This window comes from Helianthus annuus, chromosome 4 (genome assembly GCF_002127325.2).
Source record: "Helianthus annuus cultivar XRQ/B chromosome 4, HanXRQr2.0-SUNRISE, whole genome shotgun sequence".
In the NCBI taxonomy this organism is placed as follows: domain Eukaryota; kingdom Viridiplantae; phylum Streptophyta; class Magnoliopsida; order Asterales; family Asteraceae; genus Helianthus; species Helianthus annuus.
This window is the reverse complement of record NC_035436.2, coordinates 203,758,612-203,775,398: the sequence shown is the minus strand read 5'-3', so window position 1 is coordinate 203,775,398 and position 16,787 is coordinate 203,758,612. Positions and strand designations below refer to the sequence as shown.

General features: G+C 36.5%; 3 protein-coding genes across 3 annotated transcripts; 1 reads left to right on the top strand and 2 right to left on the bottom strand.

Annotated features, from left to right (window-relative positions):
* Positions 1–1,265: 1,265 nt before the first annotated feature.
* LOC110938082 lies at positions 1,266–5,936 on the bottom strand. Its single transcript, XM_022180551.2, has 6 exons — positions 5,833–5,936; positions 5,670–5,740; positions 5,510–5,558; positions 3,715–3,821; positions 1,664–1,746; positions 1,266–1,569 (listed from the first exon to the last, which is right to left on the bottom strand). The coding sequence occupies exons 1-6, from the start codon at positions 5,879–5,881 to the stop codon at positions 1,398–1,400; spliced, it is 531 nt and encodes a 176-aa protein (XP_022036243.1). The 5' UTR covers positions 5,882–5,936; the 3' UTR covers positions 1,266–1,397.
* Positions 5,937–9,395: 3,459 nt separating this feature from the next.
* Positions 9,396–11,231, top strand: LOC110938081 (tetraspanin-2). Its single transcript, XM_022180550.2, has 2 exons — positions 9,396–9,947; positions 10,766–11,231. Exons 1-2 carry the CDS (start codon positions 9,450–9,452, stop codon positions 11,054–11,056), a joined length of 789 nt encoding a protein of 262 aa, XP_022036242.1. The 5' UTR covers positions 9,396–9,449; the 3' UTR covers positions 11,057–11,231.
* A 356-nt stretch (positions 11,232–11,587) lies between these two features.
* LOC110938080 lies at positions 11,588–15,904 on the bottom strand. Its single transcript, XM_022180549.2, has 7 exons — positions 15,568–15,904; positions 14,207–14,274; positions 12,932–13,160; positions 12,245–12,331; positions 12,086–12,171; positions 11,885–12,005; positions 11,588–11,794 (listed from the first exon to the last, which is right to left on the bottom strand). The coding sequence occupies exons 1-7, from the start codon at positions 15,802–15,804 to the stop codon at positions 11,717–11,719; spliced, it is 906 nt and encodes a 301-aa protein (XP_022036241.1). The 5' UTR covers positions 15,805–15,904; the 3' UTR covers positions 11,588–11,716.
* Between the last annotated feature and the right edge of the window lie 883 nt (positions 15,905–16,787).

Sequence of the window (16,787 nt, the reverse complement as noted above, 5' to 3'; positions counted from 1 at the left end):
CGCGCTAGGGACAAATAAGAGAATATAAGTTGAAGCAAAACATAGGACTGGATATCTCAGAATGCTACGGACTGAGATTAGGAAACTAAACATCAATCCAGACCTGCCCCTGTTTGGCGGGCAGGTCAAACAGGGGCAGGTCTGGATTGAGTTTTGCACACCACTAGAAGAAGTGCACCATACACTAATATATATATAGGTCCTGGCAGTGGCGGACCCAGGAATTTCTTCATGGGGGTGCGGAACATTTTTAAAAATTTTAGGCCCCTAGGTATATGAGTAAAAAAATCGGTTCGTATCGGGTCGGGTCGGGTCGGGTCATGTAAAACAAACGAACATCAAACTAAATTTATATAATAATCAAAAACATGTAAACTTTGTTACAAACATAATTAAAACGTCGACGCCCTACGGGTTTTCATTTTTTGAAATCTATCCAAATCATCATTTAAAACTAATTTTTTAAACAATTCTTTCTCTATATAACATAAGTTCGTTGCTCCATAACATAATGTTTCAATTTTAATTTTCAACTATTCAAGCCTAGAAATCATAACGTTAGTTGTAATCACCCTAAAAATATATAAACAACATAATCACCCTAAAAATCATCTAAACAACCATAAACAACGTCAAAAACACAAAATTTCAAACATATTTAACAACTTTATTACCTTTTTTTCTCCTATAATATCAACCAAAATCATCAAAATAACAAAGAAACCGGATTCCGGTTAGATTTGGTGTTAAACGACGGTGGTATGGTGGCTGATTACTGTGGTCGCCGGCTGCTGGACTGTTGTCGTTGGGTGATGTTGTTCGTTGGCAGTGCAGGGACGCAAGAGAGGGAGGGAGCGGGAGAGAATTTCTAAAGGTTTTGGGCTTTATTTATTTTATTATAGTTTGAAATATTGTTGGGTTTGGTTAATGGGCTAAGCCTTAGTGGGCTAGCTAGTTAGGAATTATAAGTGGGTAAATGTATGGGTATTTGGGTTTAGTTAGTTAGGTATTAAAAGTTATATAATTTAGGTAGTATTTTTTTTTTAAATAAGAGTTTACTAAAAAAATTAAAATATAAATTGATAACACTTTTTACCTAAGGGGTGCGGACGAAAAATTTCAAGGGTGCGGTCGAAAAATTCCAAGGGGTGCGGACGAAAAATTCCAAGGGGTGCGGACGGGATTTTCGAAGGAATTTAACACTAATTTTTTTTTTCCCCGGGGGTGCGCCCGCCCACCTTGAAGTGGGCTTGGGTCCGCCCCTGGGTCCTGGTCTGGTAAGTTTGAACACACCCCTATGCTTACTAAAATCAAGAATCATCAACAAAGAAATCTAGAAACATTTCCATGCCAGACAAGGTATAAAAACATATATATATTACTTGCTTCATCAACTTTCAATCTTCTTCATCGTCATCTGAACTCGCATACGCTGCAAGCAAGCTTTTTATGGGATTGTTTTCAACGGTTGGCGGATTTTTTTCGTCTGTGGACGCAGCAGCAGCTTGTGTTGAAACCTTTTGTCGCTTAGGTTTGACTTCCACCACATTTTTCAGTAGATCTTGTTGTCTGAAAAAAAAAAAAAAAAAAAAAAAAAAAAAAAAAAAAAAAACATTGTCACGCACGTTTCTTTGACTAGTTGACTAGAGAGTAAGGGACTCGCCTTATTCCAGTTTTTGTCTTTGGCTCAACACGCAGCGGTAATGGAACTGTAGCTGGAGAAGAATCAGCTAAACTTGCAGCTTTGTTATAAGGAGCCAAAGAATATAAACATATAAAAAACTGCAACATCCAGATTTACCTTTTTTTCGTCTTTGTTAAGGGGCGTTTTAGACATTTGACCAACACTAAAGCATTTACTTCAAGATTAATTAGGGGTCACTCTACAATTACTAAAATATATTTATAGGGAAGAGATCATAAGAAAAACCACTTTGAAAAAAGATTTTTATTATTATTATTTTTTCATTTCTTTTTATATGTTACTAATATTTGTGTAAAATGCCGTTAACCATCCAGAACTTGGTTTTAAAAAGCGCGCCCTAGGCGCGCCTAGGCGCAGGGCTTGGGGCTTTTTTGCTTCTCGCCTTGTGTAATTACAAGAAGCGACCAAAAAGCGCATTTTTTGATTTTTTTTGTGGGCTTTTTGGCCTGAGGCGCGTGCCTCATGTAACTTAGGCATTTTACTGCATAAAAATGTTGTACCTTGGGTTTTTTGACTTGTACATGTAATTAAAATGGTATAAAAGCCTTACTTATAGCTATATTTTGGTTAAAGGAAGCTAAAAACCTATGGGATATGTATGGGATATATAAAAAAAATTATATAAACATCTTGCGCCTCGGGTACGAAAAGCCCACCGCTTTTGCGCTTTGCGCTTCGCGCCTCAATTTTAGACCTCGTCGCTTTTGTGCGCCTCTCGCTTTTTAAAACCAAGATCCAGAAAGTTAAGAGGATCACTTGTTATATATACACACACATAAACCGAAAACATTTTGTTAACTTAGCTCAAGCATTTAAGTAGAGTTCCATTGTGTTGTTCAGATCATACTCATAGGCCTGTATTTTCTAATTATATATACACACACCCTTGGTTTTGAATGTTGCAATGATGTGTTTGGTCCAAAAATCTGAAGCGTGATGCGAGTGCATCTTTTAAAAAAACTAATTATACATAACAGCTTATAAAAACATACTTAAACTAAAAAAAAACTCATGTAATAAGAAGATAAGATTTGGTTCAAATCAAGTTGCTTTTTGTTTCTACAGCTATGGCAGACCTATTTCACAGCCTAAATAAAAAGCCCACTATCGTATGAAAAAACCCAGCCCGTTTCAAAAACTCTGAAAAAAAAAAGACAGTGCTGAATGTATCATAGCGCATCATGCGAAATTGCCACCATATCCTCCCATCACGTAAACGCAACGCAAAAGCTGTGTGTGTGTGTATTACTGGACTTATTTAGGCCATAGGGTGTGGCATAGCGCCACCCCGCCACATCAACATTTTTGGCGCCCCATAGCGCCCTCCCCCTCTCCCTGCATGCATGGTTTTAAAAAACGTTTGAGGCGTGCGCCTCAAGGCGAAACGGCCAAAAAACGAGTCTGAGGCGCGCCTCATGGTGTTTTTAATGTATATGCGCCTCAGAGGGGCTGAGGCGCAGCGCCTCAGGGCATTTTGATAGCTGTTTTTGATGTTTTTGACTTTTTGTGTCAATTTCAAGCATTTCATGTCTTTTTTAAGCGTGTTTTTGATGATTTTGATGAATCTGATGATGAAATTAGTTAGTATTATTATTTTTATAATATATATAATTTTTATATTTATTTATTAATACCCCCACGGCCTTACGCCTCGTTTCGCCTCGAGTCTTACGCCTCGTGAGGCGAAGGGAAAACGCCTCAAAACTCGTTTTTGTTCTTTTAAACCTTGCCTGCATGTTACCAAGGGAGCGCTACCCCTTGTCTGCCAGCACGCTAACGGCCAGAAAATGGCTTTGAAGGTGGGGCCCATTCTTTTCAACCAATCAATTTCTTCTCTTTAATTATTTATTTTTTTTAATAGGGGGCTTTAAAGGGGCTTTAAACCATTGCATGCAAGTTAAAGGGAGGGGCTTTAAAACTCTCTATGTGACATGGCGCTGATGTGGCATGATAAAGCCCCTAGGGGCTTTATACCACACCCTCCAGCTTTAAAAAAAATGAAAGGATATTTTAAAAGCAGCAAATGCTCGTTTTTCAGTGCGACGTAATAAACGTTCTGCATCCTCTTCTGCTTCCATCTGCTCTTTGAGATAGAGCAGATCATCACTGTCCAAGGCTGCAAATTCAAACTTTAGGGGGTGTTTTTGAATAATCAGAATCAGATAATCGGCTACTACTACTGTAATAAAACGGACTGTACAAGTCTATGAGATAATGTGATGGGCTTTTATTGTTAATCAAATAATAAGTTGTTTTGATCATTTGGAAAATTATAATTATTCGATAATTAATACATAAATAACCAAACACACACACACACACTTTACTTGATGTTGAAAATGTAATTAAATAATTTTATTTACTTTATGATAATCAGATTTGTTGCAGTTAATATAAAACTGATTACTTGACCATTTGAATAATTAGATAAAAAATAAGTTTACACAAAAAACTAAAAATTCAGATTATCAGTTTCAAAACAAAATCCAAACACCCGCTCTGTAAATTCAAATTCAGGATGTGTGTTTTGAAAGTAATCATGTGGTTCTGAATCATATAAATAAAAACTGAATGAGCTTTTGTTGTTTAAAAGAAAGAGTAGACCATAGTTGTTAATGGCGAATAGCAACAAATAGCGATAAGGTACCTATATGCTACATAGCGAATAGCGATAAATAGCGGGCGAGTATTTTACAAAATAGCGATACACTAGAAATTATTTTTTTTAGATTTTATATGTATATTATATCAAAATACTCTGGTATATATATGCTATTTTACATGTATATTTAACAAAAACCTAAAATCCAGCTATTTTATAGCTATATTTAATTGCTATATATACTAAAATAAATAAATAAAATGTCGCTATTATCGCTATCTATTATTACAACCCTAATAGCAAGCCTAGAGCTGTACGCTACACAGCGCGCTATAGCGATCGCTACGCTCGCTATTAACAATTGTTTGCCCTTGATAATCACTAAGGGGCTGTTTGGCAACTTTTGAATGGTTAAGGGGTTGTTGTTTACCTCTTAATGAGGCTTTTAATGGTTCAGACCTCTTATTGGTTCAGCACTTAATGGTTCAGACTGTTTGTTTCGCAAGCAGATGTCTGAATGGTTCAGACATTTGCCTCTGAATGGTTAGGTATTATACTGAGTCTGAATGGTTAAGACCTCTAATCTGAATTGGTCAGACATTTGCCTCTGAACGGTTAAGCATTATACTGGCTCTTAATGGTTTAGACCTCTTACTGGTTCAACACTTAATGATTCAGACCTCTTACTGGTTCAGCACTTAATGGTTCAGACTATTTGTTTCGCAAGCAGATGTCTGAATGGTTCAGACATTCGCCTCTGAATAGTTAAGTATTATACTGAGTCTGAATGGTTAAGACCTCTAATCTGAATTGGTCAGACATTTGCCTCTGAACGGTTAAGCATTATACTGGCTCTTATTGGTTTAGACCTCTTACTGGTTCAACACTTAATGGTTCAGACCTCTTACTCTTACTGGTTCACCACTTAACCATTCAGAAGTTGCCAAACAGCCCATAAGTGTTGAGGTTTGAACCATTAAGAGCTAGTATAATGCTTAACCGTTCAGAAGCAAATGTCTGACCAATTTAGATAAGAGGTCTTAACCATTCAGAAGCAAATGTTTGAACAATTCAGACATTTGCTCGCGAAACAAACAGTGTTGAACCAGTAAGAAAGAGCTATGAACAGCTAAACAAACAGCACCGTAAAATAATAAAAATAGTAATAATCTAAAAGTGGTTATTTGATGAGGAATGAATACCGCCACGGCCATGAAGGTAGCCACCACGATCTCCTGCAACCTCTTGCATCTGTGTATATTAAGGAAGCCATGATCCCTGTCAGGGCATGTTATCAGAAAAACCTTCCAAAATGAAAATGTTTGTATAATAATAGAAAATGAGAGTAGAGGAAGCGGGAACCTTAGCAACCATGCGTTGAAAAGTGATGTCTTCATCGTCGATTCGATCTTTCCCCTTCCCCAATTTCTTATCTGCAACCAACCAACCAACAAAAAGAAAGTTGAAGAAAGAAAAAGTGTGTTTGGATTGCAGGAGGAAATATTATTATTTATTTATTTATTACCTTTGGGATCCGACAGATTGGTGTACTCCCGGACTTCTCTTCCGGACATCTTATTTCAGCTGCTGCTGCTGCTCCTCTGATTTTCACCCTCTTCAGGAAAACCAAACCCTCGTTTTTCTATTTATTTATTTATTTATTTATTTATTAATTGAGTAAACTTCCGTTTTCCTCCCTATGTTTTGGTCGTCTTAACGGTTTTTTCCCAATTTTTTAAAAATGGTCATTTTACTCCCTGATTTATGAGGTTTATCTCTATTTCACTCCCTACCCCTAACGTCATCCAATTCAACTGTTAAATCCTGGTCACGTGCCACTCACATGAGGGGCATTTTAGTCTTTTCTCATCCCAGATCTGAACCAGGATTTAACAGTTGAATTGGGTGGCCTTAGGGGAGCCGGGGAGGGGAGTAAAATAGAGATAAGTTTCATAAATCAGGGACTAAAATGACTATTTTTAAAGGATTGGGGCAAAACTGTTAAAACGACCAAACCACATGGAGCAAAACAGAAGTTTACTCTTATTATGTGTTGTTGCAACTGGACCGGTTATCTTCACTTTCGTCGGTCTTGACTAAGATTTTGGCCCAACTATAGTTTTTGAGAAGAATTATTTCACAAGTAAGAGTTAAATGTATGTTTGTTCTATGTGGTTTGTAAATATTACAGACTTGATCTAAGTGGCTTAATAATTACACACCTGATCCTGGTAGTTGTAGATTTTGCACTCGGGTGATCTTTATCATTAACATATGTTAAATATCTCAGTTAAGTATGTGATAAATGACTATAATACTCTTACTTGTTAAGAAAATAAAACAATATATCTTCTACCCTACCACCAATTTCTTCTTCTTCCCCCTTAAACCACCACCACAACTACATCCATAGCTTTTAGGGTAACAAGACCGTGTATCTTTTCAAAGATGAATAGATGATCATACCTTAAAGTATAGATTTATGCTATACGCTTTTGGTTTGGATGTGTGTGGGGCTACGCCGCCTTGAACCGCAAGACTAAAAATCCTAAATCGAACCGAAACTATAGAACAAAAAACCCTAAATCGGTTGAGGGGTTGCACCGCCTTGAACAATTTTTTTTTCTTGTGTCTGATTTGAAGTGGTCTAACAAATACCCTTACTTTGAACGTGGCCACGCATTTGACGCCAGTTCGAATCAACGTGGGCGCCAAAATGTCTAACTTCTTTCTCAAAGAAGAAAAAAGTTCCTTTAACAGCACACAACTCCCACTTAACCTCATATCTACTCCCAATCAAATACCTTTATTATTGCCTTCTTTATAACAACGTTAGGTAAGATCAAAGAACAAACTTTGGTTAAAGTTATAGTTCAAATATATGTCTTATTTCGAATCATAAAAAGATCATACCAGTTTCAAAACTTCTTATGACACAGATCCATGAAGAAAGTTTTGCAGCGAGCTACGTCCGGTATCATTCTCCAATGTATATCTATGAATCTTGGTTCTCAACATGTTGAGCTTTCATCTCATGAACAACCAACCATTCATAATACTCTTTCATTCAAATTCATTCCCATGAATCTGATCGACTACAGACATTTAGAATACAATATTCAAGGATATGTAAACATACTAATATCGTACATAGAAACATTGAGTTTGAAAACATTTAGCCGTTGAATCAAAATAAATGCACAATGTAACTATTTAATGTTAGAAAACATCAAATAATAAGTAACAAAGCAAACCCATTGGCTAGCAAATCTAAGCCTTGTCTTATCGACATGTTCCACATGTTTTGCCAAAGACATAGGTTTAGTGAACGTGTCTACTAGATTTTGATCTGTGTGAACTTTGTCTATCACGATGTCTCCCCGTTCCAATATTTCTCTTGTATAATGGAACTTTCCTAAGTACGTGCTTCGTGACATGGGGTGACCTTGGTTCCTTTGATTGAGCTATGATGCCATTGGTGTCTCGCAATATCTCCCATGAGTTTCCGTGTGCTAGGTATGAATCTCTTCATCCAAGAAACCTCCTTTGCAGCATCTGATGTCGCAATGTATTCTGATTTGGTGGTGGATTGAGCGACGAAGCTCTGCTTAGAACTCTTTAAAGTGTGAGATCCACCATTCGGATTGATTACATATCCCGTATGTGATCAAGAATCATTTATGTCTATCTGGAAATTAGCATCAATATAACACTTAACTGAAAGCTCCCTTTTCTAGTCATCCACATATCAAGAACATCTCCTTAGTTTTTTATTGTATATTTTTTTTAACTAAACTTATACTTATTATGTGATTATACATTCAATATAACGAGAACTTAATTGTTTTATGCTATTACGTGATTAGATCTGTAATGTAAGTTGTTACATGATTATAGATGTAGTGTTACATTGAGTTTTTGTCATCGGTTTTGCACACATGATACGTAATTATTACATGGTACGTGATTACATTGAGGATTTGTTACTGTTTTTACATACATGGTACGTGATTCTAGATTTAGGTATACATTGAGTATTTGGTACGTGATTTGGGTATTCATTGATCATTTGGTATGTGATTATAAATGTAGTGTTACATTAAGAATTTGCACAACTTGCACATATGGTACGTGATTTAGGTATTCACTGATTATGTTCCGATGCATAATTATGTATTGGAACATAATCACGTAACATTACACAATCACATAACTTTATAGCTTGTAAAATAAAAAATTAAAAATTAAAAAAACCATAGCAATAGCCTACTCAAATTAAAGAAAATGAAATTCTCGTATCAATATTTAAAAAAAAATATATTTCCATATGAAAAGGTTATAGTCGTTTGAAAATAATGGGAAAAGTGGGTTTATGAGTCACAAATGTAGGATTTTTCATTTTTGTCCATTTCCTTACTTCTCTTTTTTTTTTTTTTTTTTTTTGTTACGTGAATTCTAAATTTGAAAACAACCAAATTTCAACCATTAAGCTTACAAATCAATGGCCAAAACCCTCTCCTACACTTCGTACATTTCCAATCTCTTGTATAATAACTTTTCTTATTGATGTATGTGTAAAGTTTGAACTTGTGTAGGATATAACATAATCCACTTATTAAGAATGACGACGCCTGAATGGTTCTTTATCCGGTACATTTAAAAAAACATAGGTTTCTATTTATTGAAAAGTCTCAACTCTTGAGTAATCATAAACTGAATTATAAAAAACGATTTTCTACCAAATTATAATATGCTTGATTTCATTATGTTCTTAAGGTAGTTTAGACTCTTCAAATCCATGCTTTAAAACTTAAATTCAATTAAATCCAAATAAGTGCATAACATCCCTTCAAGTCAAATTAGAAGTGGTTCTTGAGCAACAATCACTCCTCAAAAGAAAACCCCACCTTCCGACCATATCTTTAAATAATAATTGCATATATAAAAACACTAAAACAGAATCTTTTATTTTTATAAAATTAAAATTGGCATTTTCTTGCCTAATCATTCAAGAATAATAAAAGTAACCACCTAAATCCAATCATCCTTTGTAAAGTGACCATAGTGGCTCTAGAATATGTTCCCCAACCCATACATACTCTTCAACAACTTCTCCCTTGTGTGCAATTCCTTTGTGACAACATGGCAGTGAGTAACAACATAATAGCTACCGTAAATTTCATAGCACTCATATGTTCAATCCCGATCATATTCACGGGCATTTGGCTCGCTTCAAAGCCCGATAACCACTGCATCCGCTCGCTCCCATGGCCCATTGTTTTCATCGGCGTTCTCTTCCTCCTCCTCGCCCTCACGGGCTTCATAGGCGCGTATTGGAACAAACAAGGCCTGTTGGCCTTGTACTTGTTTTGCAACGCGGCCTTGATTGTCACGGGAATTATTCTTCTCATACTTGCATATATTGTCACACACCCGTCCGGTGCATACTCTGTACCGGGCAGGGTGTATGATGAGTACCGTTACATGGGGTACTCTGAATGGCTTCGGGATCATATTACTGATCCCGAAAACTGGGGGAGTATAAAGGCGTGTTTGGCTGCTTCTTCGGTTTGTAAGAAAATGGTTTGGGATTCATACACTGCACCTCAGTTCTTTGCTTCCCGTATCTCCTCTCTGCAGGTAATTAATTATTCTTTGGGTCCTCTTGAAATATTGCATAAAAATATAATATATCTGTTATCCTTATGTAATTTACCCTGATAATTGGAATGAAATTACCTAAAAAAAATTAATATGAAAAAAAATAAGCTAGTAAAATGTCAAAATTAATTTCCTTTTTTTTCATAGTAAAAGGAATTAATTTTTTATATTTACTCACATGTTCTAATGTTCTATGAACATATCATATTATCAAAAAGTTACTGAAAGAATTGTGTGAAAATTGCATAAAAATATAATATACTTGTATCGAAATTATTTTATTTGAACATTTTTAAGTGAGTGATTTATACAAAATCATAAGTAGTAAAAGTTTTATAATTGTGGTGGGCGGCCGAACCCCAAAACTTTTCGCTCAGTAGTGGAGAGTATGTAGTTTCCATATAGAAATTTTTGGCTATATACGTTTTCGACCCCCCAGTTTTATAGAAATTTTTTGGTCCGGTGAATTCCGCCACCCCGTTCGGAAATCTCAAGCTTCGCCACTGCTATGTTGTAACCATAGAAGCATTTACTACCAGTGTTGGACATTTAGTGGGGTAATTTTAACATTAATTCAACAATTTTTATGAAATGTTTAAATAAGTTGGGTGGTAAATATGATTAAAACATATAATTATAGTTACATTAATCTTTTTAGTAATAGATTGTTGTTTTTATGTTAACTACATTTTTCAAGTTATTACCCAATTGACATAACTTATGCCTCTAAATTGAGTGGTTCATAAATAAATATAAGTGAACATTGTCATCTCTAACAAAAAATAATTTTTTTACAGTCGGGATGTTGCAAGCCTCCAACAGTGTGTGGATATCAATACGTGAACCCAATAACATGGATCAACCCAACAAACCCGATGGGGGACGTAGACTGCATATTATGGAACAACGACCCTAATCAATTATGCTACAACTGTGACTCGTGTAAAGCGGGTGTGTTGGGGAACCTAAGGAGAGAATGGAAGGAAGCAAACATTATATTGATTATCGCTGTGATCGCGCTCATTTGCCTTTATCTAATAGCGTTTAGCGCTTACAAAAACACTCAAAAAACCGAATCCAAAAAGTAAATTTTCTAGGTCCAATAGTTTGCCTGCCTACATTCATGTTTGATGCTTTATGTTTTTGCTTTTAGGTGACACTTTTGACCCCATGCTCTGAGTGTATGTCATGCATTAATAGTTATACATAGGAAAAATGTGGTTTCTTGCAGCTAGTGGAGTGCATATATTCTTCTTTTGCTTCTTTTTTTTTTTTTTTTTTTTTTTTTTTTGCCTGAGTGCAATTTACTTAACCATACAATACAATACAAGAATATGCTTTTTACTTTTGATTTTTGGATTATTCCATTCCATTCCTATCAATGAGAAATAAGTTAAGGAGCTGTTTGGCAACATCTGAATAGTTAAGTGCTGAACCAGTAAGAGGTCTGAACCATTAAGTGCTTAACCAGTAAGGCAGTAAGAGGTCTGAACCATTAAGAGCCTGTATAATGTTTAACCGTTCAGAGGCAAATGTCTGACCAATTCAGATTAGAGGTCTTAACCATTCAGAGGCAAATGTCTGAACCATTCAGACATCTGCTTGTGAAACAAACAGTCTGAACCAGTAAGAGGTCTGAACCATTAAGAGCCTCATTAAGAGGTAAACAAACAGCCCCTACATGTGGTGTTTACAATCTGATTTTTGGATTAACATGTGAATCATAACTCATAAGCGTCGTATTCGATTCAAGCGGTTGCCAGCTTTCTTGAGTGGACAATGTACATCGGGTCAGATCGGCCAGGATTCGGAGATATATCTACAGCCTGCACGATTATTGTAACGAGTTTCTGGTCAAGGTCAAAATGCAGTTTGATTGACTTTCAAAGTCAAAATTGAAATTTTTTTCGGCTCACCTGGGGTGGTTCAAAGCCTCCAGCATAGTGAAAATATGCACCCACTATCATCACATGATCTGCATCACCTGTTGATGTCCATATCGATATCGCCTTTGTCCAAAAACACCGGTTCGAGAAGCTGTTCATGTGTCAAAGTCATAATAATTCAAGCGATTTAGCATTCATACATAAAAAGCGATAATCGAACATAGATATCACCTCATAATAGCCTTGCCACCTGGCTTAAGGACCCGATGCATCTCCTTGAACACTTGGATTGGTTTTGTCAAATAGTCAACACTAACCTGCAATGCAATGCAGTACAATTTAGTCAAAGCCCGGTTCACGATTATGTGAATAACTAACCACAACACGCACCACGTTCGTGATAACATCAAAAGAATTGTCTTCAAACGGAAGCTTAGGGTTCGTGTTTAGGTCTTGCACAACATACTCAGTGAGGACCTACAGCGGGTTATAAATGTAGGATAAAGATCAAATAAAAATAAAATAAACGTACGAAACGTACGAATTGGGGGAAAAAGCAAAAAGTGGCGGTGGCAATCTGGTAATTATCAGCAACTTCAAAATTACTCTAGTAGAGTAATTTTGAGCATCTGTAGAGTAATTTTGGGAAATGTAGGGTAATTATCAAATTACTCTAGTAGAGTAATTTTGACTTCTGTAGAGTAATTTTGGAAAATGTCTTGTAGAGTAATTTTGTTAGCATTTAGTTATGGGGTTTAGCTTTATGGTTTAGTTTTTAGTTGGGGGGGGGGGGGGGGGGGGTTAGTGTAATTTTGATAATTACCCTACACGACCAAAATTACTCTACATGAACATTTACAAAATTACTCTACAGAAGCTCAAAATTACTCTACTAGAGTAATTTTGAAGTTGCTGATAATTACCAGATTGCCACCGCCACTTTTTGCTTTTTCCCCCAATTCGTACGTTTATTTTATTTTTACGGGAACCTAACCCTATAAATGTAACAATGATATTATGATAAAATCAGTTAATGTAAAGAATGTGTCGCGTAGGTATTTCGCATTTGATTCTTACTTTATTCGCCTTGAGTTCTTCTTCGTTAAGACCCATACCCGCTATTCTTTCTTGCTTATATCCTACTGGAAAATGACTCACCCAACTGCTACACATGTCTAGAAGAGCGACGCCTGGCGTGTTACTTGGAGGGAAAGCTTCTTTGTAGTATTTTGTGAGAGCGGCAATGGCTGGATCGTCAATGTGGGTTACAAATCGCGGAGATTCATAGAATACTAAATCTGATGATCTGCAAAAACGCCTTTGTTTTTAGTTAAAGTTCAAAACATAGAAGACGAGTTTGATAAAAAATACAGGCCTGTTGTACAATACTAGAATGGGTCAAGATTAAAAGTTGGCTATAAATGGAACGGGTCGAGCGGGTTGAAAGTCACCAGAACCATTATTCAAATTTTTACAACCTCCTAAATCAGTTTATACAAACATACTAGATTTTACTAATAATCAACGTTATTGTAACTGTATTCAAGACGTTAATAATTTTGTAAAATTCAAAACAAAATTGTTCAAAGAAGTGAATGTGGGTCAAGACAACCCGTTTTGTACCACGTTAAAAACGGCTTGTGCTGAACCATTATGATATGTAAGGGGTCACTATTACATACAAAATTAGCGAACGACCGCTGAAAGATTTACAACCCGTAATCACAAGATTAAGGGGTTGTTTGTTTAGCTCTTAATGATTCAGACCTCCTCTTACTGGTTCAGTAATGGTTCAAATTGTTTGTTTCGTGAGCAGATGTCTGAATGGTTCAGACATTTGCCTCTGAATGGTTAAGCATTATACTAAGTCTAAATGGTTAAAACCTCTAATCTGAATTGGTCAACATTTGCCTCTGAACGGTTAAGCATTATGATGACTCTTAATGGTTCAGACCTCTTAGTCTGAGCGGTGTGGGGCTCGTCCACGGGCCGGCAAGCTCCGGCTCCCCCCCCCCCCCCCCCCAGCACAACCACCCCCTAGCTCGTCAGCGTCGCCTCCGGCTTCCCCTTGCCGCCTGCGACGGGGCTGTCATACACACACACACACACACACACACACACATATATATATATATATATATATATATTGAGGCCCATCCCCCACACCCTAGGTCCATCCCCTTCAGTCTCAACCTCACACCCGCTTACGTGGACAACACTTACTTGTTCAGCACTTAATGGTTCAGACCTCTTACAACCCCTAAGTTAACTAGTGTGGATTTTGTTTCTACAAACTCAAATCTGATCAACAAGGTTATGTAATGAAATTCAGTTAAATGATTAATTCCGTACTCATCGAAACGTTGGAAGTCTTCATCCTTGAAAGGAAATTGTTCGGGCCATTCTACATTCTCCAATATCTGTAATCATCATAAACAAGTTAGTGAATTACATTTTATCATATAAATAGGCACATAACTTACTCAGTTACACAATATATAATATATTTTTTTTGAACGGCAAACAACAACATTTTATTATCACCAAACTTTCAGACAATACAATGGTTAGTAAGCTACTAAGCCAATATATTAAAAAAAATATATATTCATTGTATATGTAATTACCTATCTATAATTTATCAAAAAGGTTTTGTGAGGTAAATTCACTATTCAACTTTTTGCAAGTTTTAAAGCAAATATTACATGTTGGTAGGGTTGAGCAGAAAACCGAAATAACCGAACCGTAACCGAAATAACCGACAAAACCGATGATGTTGGTGATGCACAACTTACTTTGTATACTATCAATACATATAAAAAAAATTCACATGCAAAATTGTCCTAAAAAGGTTGTTTCATAAACATTTATAAATTGACTAAAAAGGTCGCTTCTTCCTTGAAGTTAACTTAATCCGTTGTTGCCAAAGATTTGACGAACTGTGTTGGGTGGTGGCGATAATTGTGTCGTGGTAGTGAAGTGACGACGTCAGTATCAGTTGTCTGACGGTGTTGTATGGTTCCAATTAGGTACAAAGAGAGAGAGAGAGTAGGGAGAACTTTGTTAGCACTAAACTTTAATAAAGTTACCGTAGGGCACCAGAACTTTATTAGACCACCCGTAGTGGGGCGGTTTTTGGGCATTATTTTCAAAAAAAACGCCCCCCCCCCCCATTACATAGGGCGTTTTGGGGGGTTATTTTTGAAAAAAAATTGTATTGGCGTGATTAAGAAAACGCCTAAAATGGATTGTAGAAGGGTTGACTGGGTTTGACTGGCCAATGAGAAACTAGTTTTTTTTTTTTTTTTTTTTTTAATGATTGGAAGGGGCATTATTTGGGCATTATTCCCACTACGTCACTTTTGCAATAACACCCCATGCTGACTGGACTGCCACGTGTCGAATAATGCCCCATGATGGGGGCATTATTTGGCTAAACCACTACACATGGTCTTACAGTTACTTTTCTACTTATTTTTTAGGTGGGTGTTATCATTTCAATTTAGTTAATCTTTTTTCACGATAATGTCTTACGTTTTAGTCTAAATTTGGCGAGTTAACACTACGCAACACGCGTACATGATTCAACGTTTCTGCCTCTATGTTTTGTCGGTTTTACAGTCCCGTCGCAACACGCGGGTCCTAAAACTCGTGTTTATCAATTACAACAAACCTTATTCCACATGAAATAAAGAGTGAAGTAGTAAACTAACCTGTTGGACAGAACCTTTTGTTCTGGCGGATGCGATGATAGAATTGGAGGCAGACATGTTCATGAATTGAGCCCAAAAAGAAACCCCAATCCCCAACACCAGGCGTCGAGGCACTCTTAGATTCCTACTTCTCTTTAGAGTTGTTGACAATTGAGCACCAGTGAAACAAGAAATTGAAGGTTTGGGATGAAGACTGGAGAACTTGTTTTGTAGAATGTTTGGGAAACGATTAGCCATTTTTTTATTGTTTATATTATTAATTAATAAAAAGTGTGACTCAAGACTAAACAGATAATTCAAACATGAGTATGATAATGGGGTTTTGAAAATCAATCATGTGGGATGGTTGGTGTAGTGAGTTATATAGTGGATTAAACTCGTTTACGTGGCCAAACCATCTTCACGTATGAAAATGGATCATCTTTCACAAAAGAGTTAAAATGCTTGGTTGGTCTATGTGGTTTGCAAAAATTTCATATTTGGTTCTAGTGGTTTACTAATTACACGCGTGGTCCCAAAAGTTGTCAAAAATGAACTCGGTTGGTCCCCTGATGTAAACTCCGTTAAATTTCTCAGTTAACTATGTGTGAAATGACTATATTACCCTTGAACAATTAAAAAAATAAATATATATATATATATAAAGAACCTGCAACTACCTCCATTTTCTTCAACCTCTTTCTCTAAAAAAACTCTAACACCACCATCTCCTCCATCTTCACAACCCACCACAACCTGAGAAAATAATAATGGTCTCTAACAAGGGGCAAAACGGTCCATCAACCAAAAACCGTCTCTTCCGACCACTCCTCCGTCGCCGGCGACTTCAACACCACCAGAGCAGCTTTTTCCAAATTTTATTTGAACCTTTTTTGTGTAAAATTATTCAGACATGAAACGATTTTGTGTATTGTTTTTAGATTTATGAACTGGATTATGTGTTATAAAAATTCTGTCTGGGACTGGTCAATGCCGTATTTCAAAACAACACAGCGGGTCAAGGACCTCTTCACATCATCCTACCTGATGCTACACCTGTAGAAACACACATTTCTCTCTTGAAGTACACCTGTAGAAACACCCATTTCTCTCTTGAAGTAAAATTGGAGTATTTGATCCTGTTTTATGTCGTTCACTTGCATCGATTGTAGAGTTTGTAAATGTCGACGACCCATTACTAGAATTAGTGAGTGCCTAACATTGTAACCGGGATGCTAACC

What these genes read in the sequence shown, in the direction of transcription:
- LOC110938080 (XM_022180549.2), bottom strand. Translation starts at nt 15,804, where the DNA reads ATGGCTAATCGTTTCCCAAACATTCTACAAAACAAGTTCTCCAGTCTT. An exon ending in GACTTCCAACGTTTCGATGA is followed by an intron (nt 13,161 to 14,206) that starts GTACGGAATTAA and finishes GCGTTTTTGCAG; the next exon opens with ATCATCAGATTTAGTATTCT. An exon ending in AAGAACTCAAGGCGAATAAA is followed by an intron (nt 12,332 to 12,931) that starts GTAAGAATCAAA and finishes AACCCGCTGTAG; the next exon opens with GTCCTCACTGAGTATGTTGT.
- LOC110938081 (XM_022180550.2), top strand. Translation starts at nt 9,450, where the DNA reads ATGGCAGTGAGTAACAACATAATAGCTACCGTAAATTTCATAGCACTC. An exon ending in CCCGTATCTCCTCTCTGCAG is followed by an intron (nt 9,948 to 10,765) that starts GTAATTAATTAT and finishes ATTTTTTTACAG; the next exon opens with TCGGGATGTTGCAAGCCTCC.
- LOC110938082 (XM_022180551.2), bottom strand. Translation starts at nt 5,881, where the DNA reads ATGTCCGGAAGAGAAGTCCGGGAGTACACCAATCTGTCGGATCCCAAA. An exon ending in CTACCTTCATGGCCGTGGCG is followed by an intron (nt 3,822 to 5,509) that starts GTATTCATTCCT and finishes TTGAATTTGCAG; the next exon opens with CCTTGGACAGTGATGATCTG. An exon ending in GAGCATTTGCTGCTTTTAAA is followed by an intron (nt 1,747 to 3,714) that starts ATATCCTTTCAT and finishes GCTCCTTATAAC; the next exon opens with AAAGCTGCAAGTTTAGCTGA.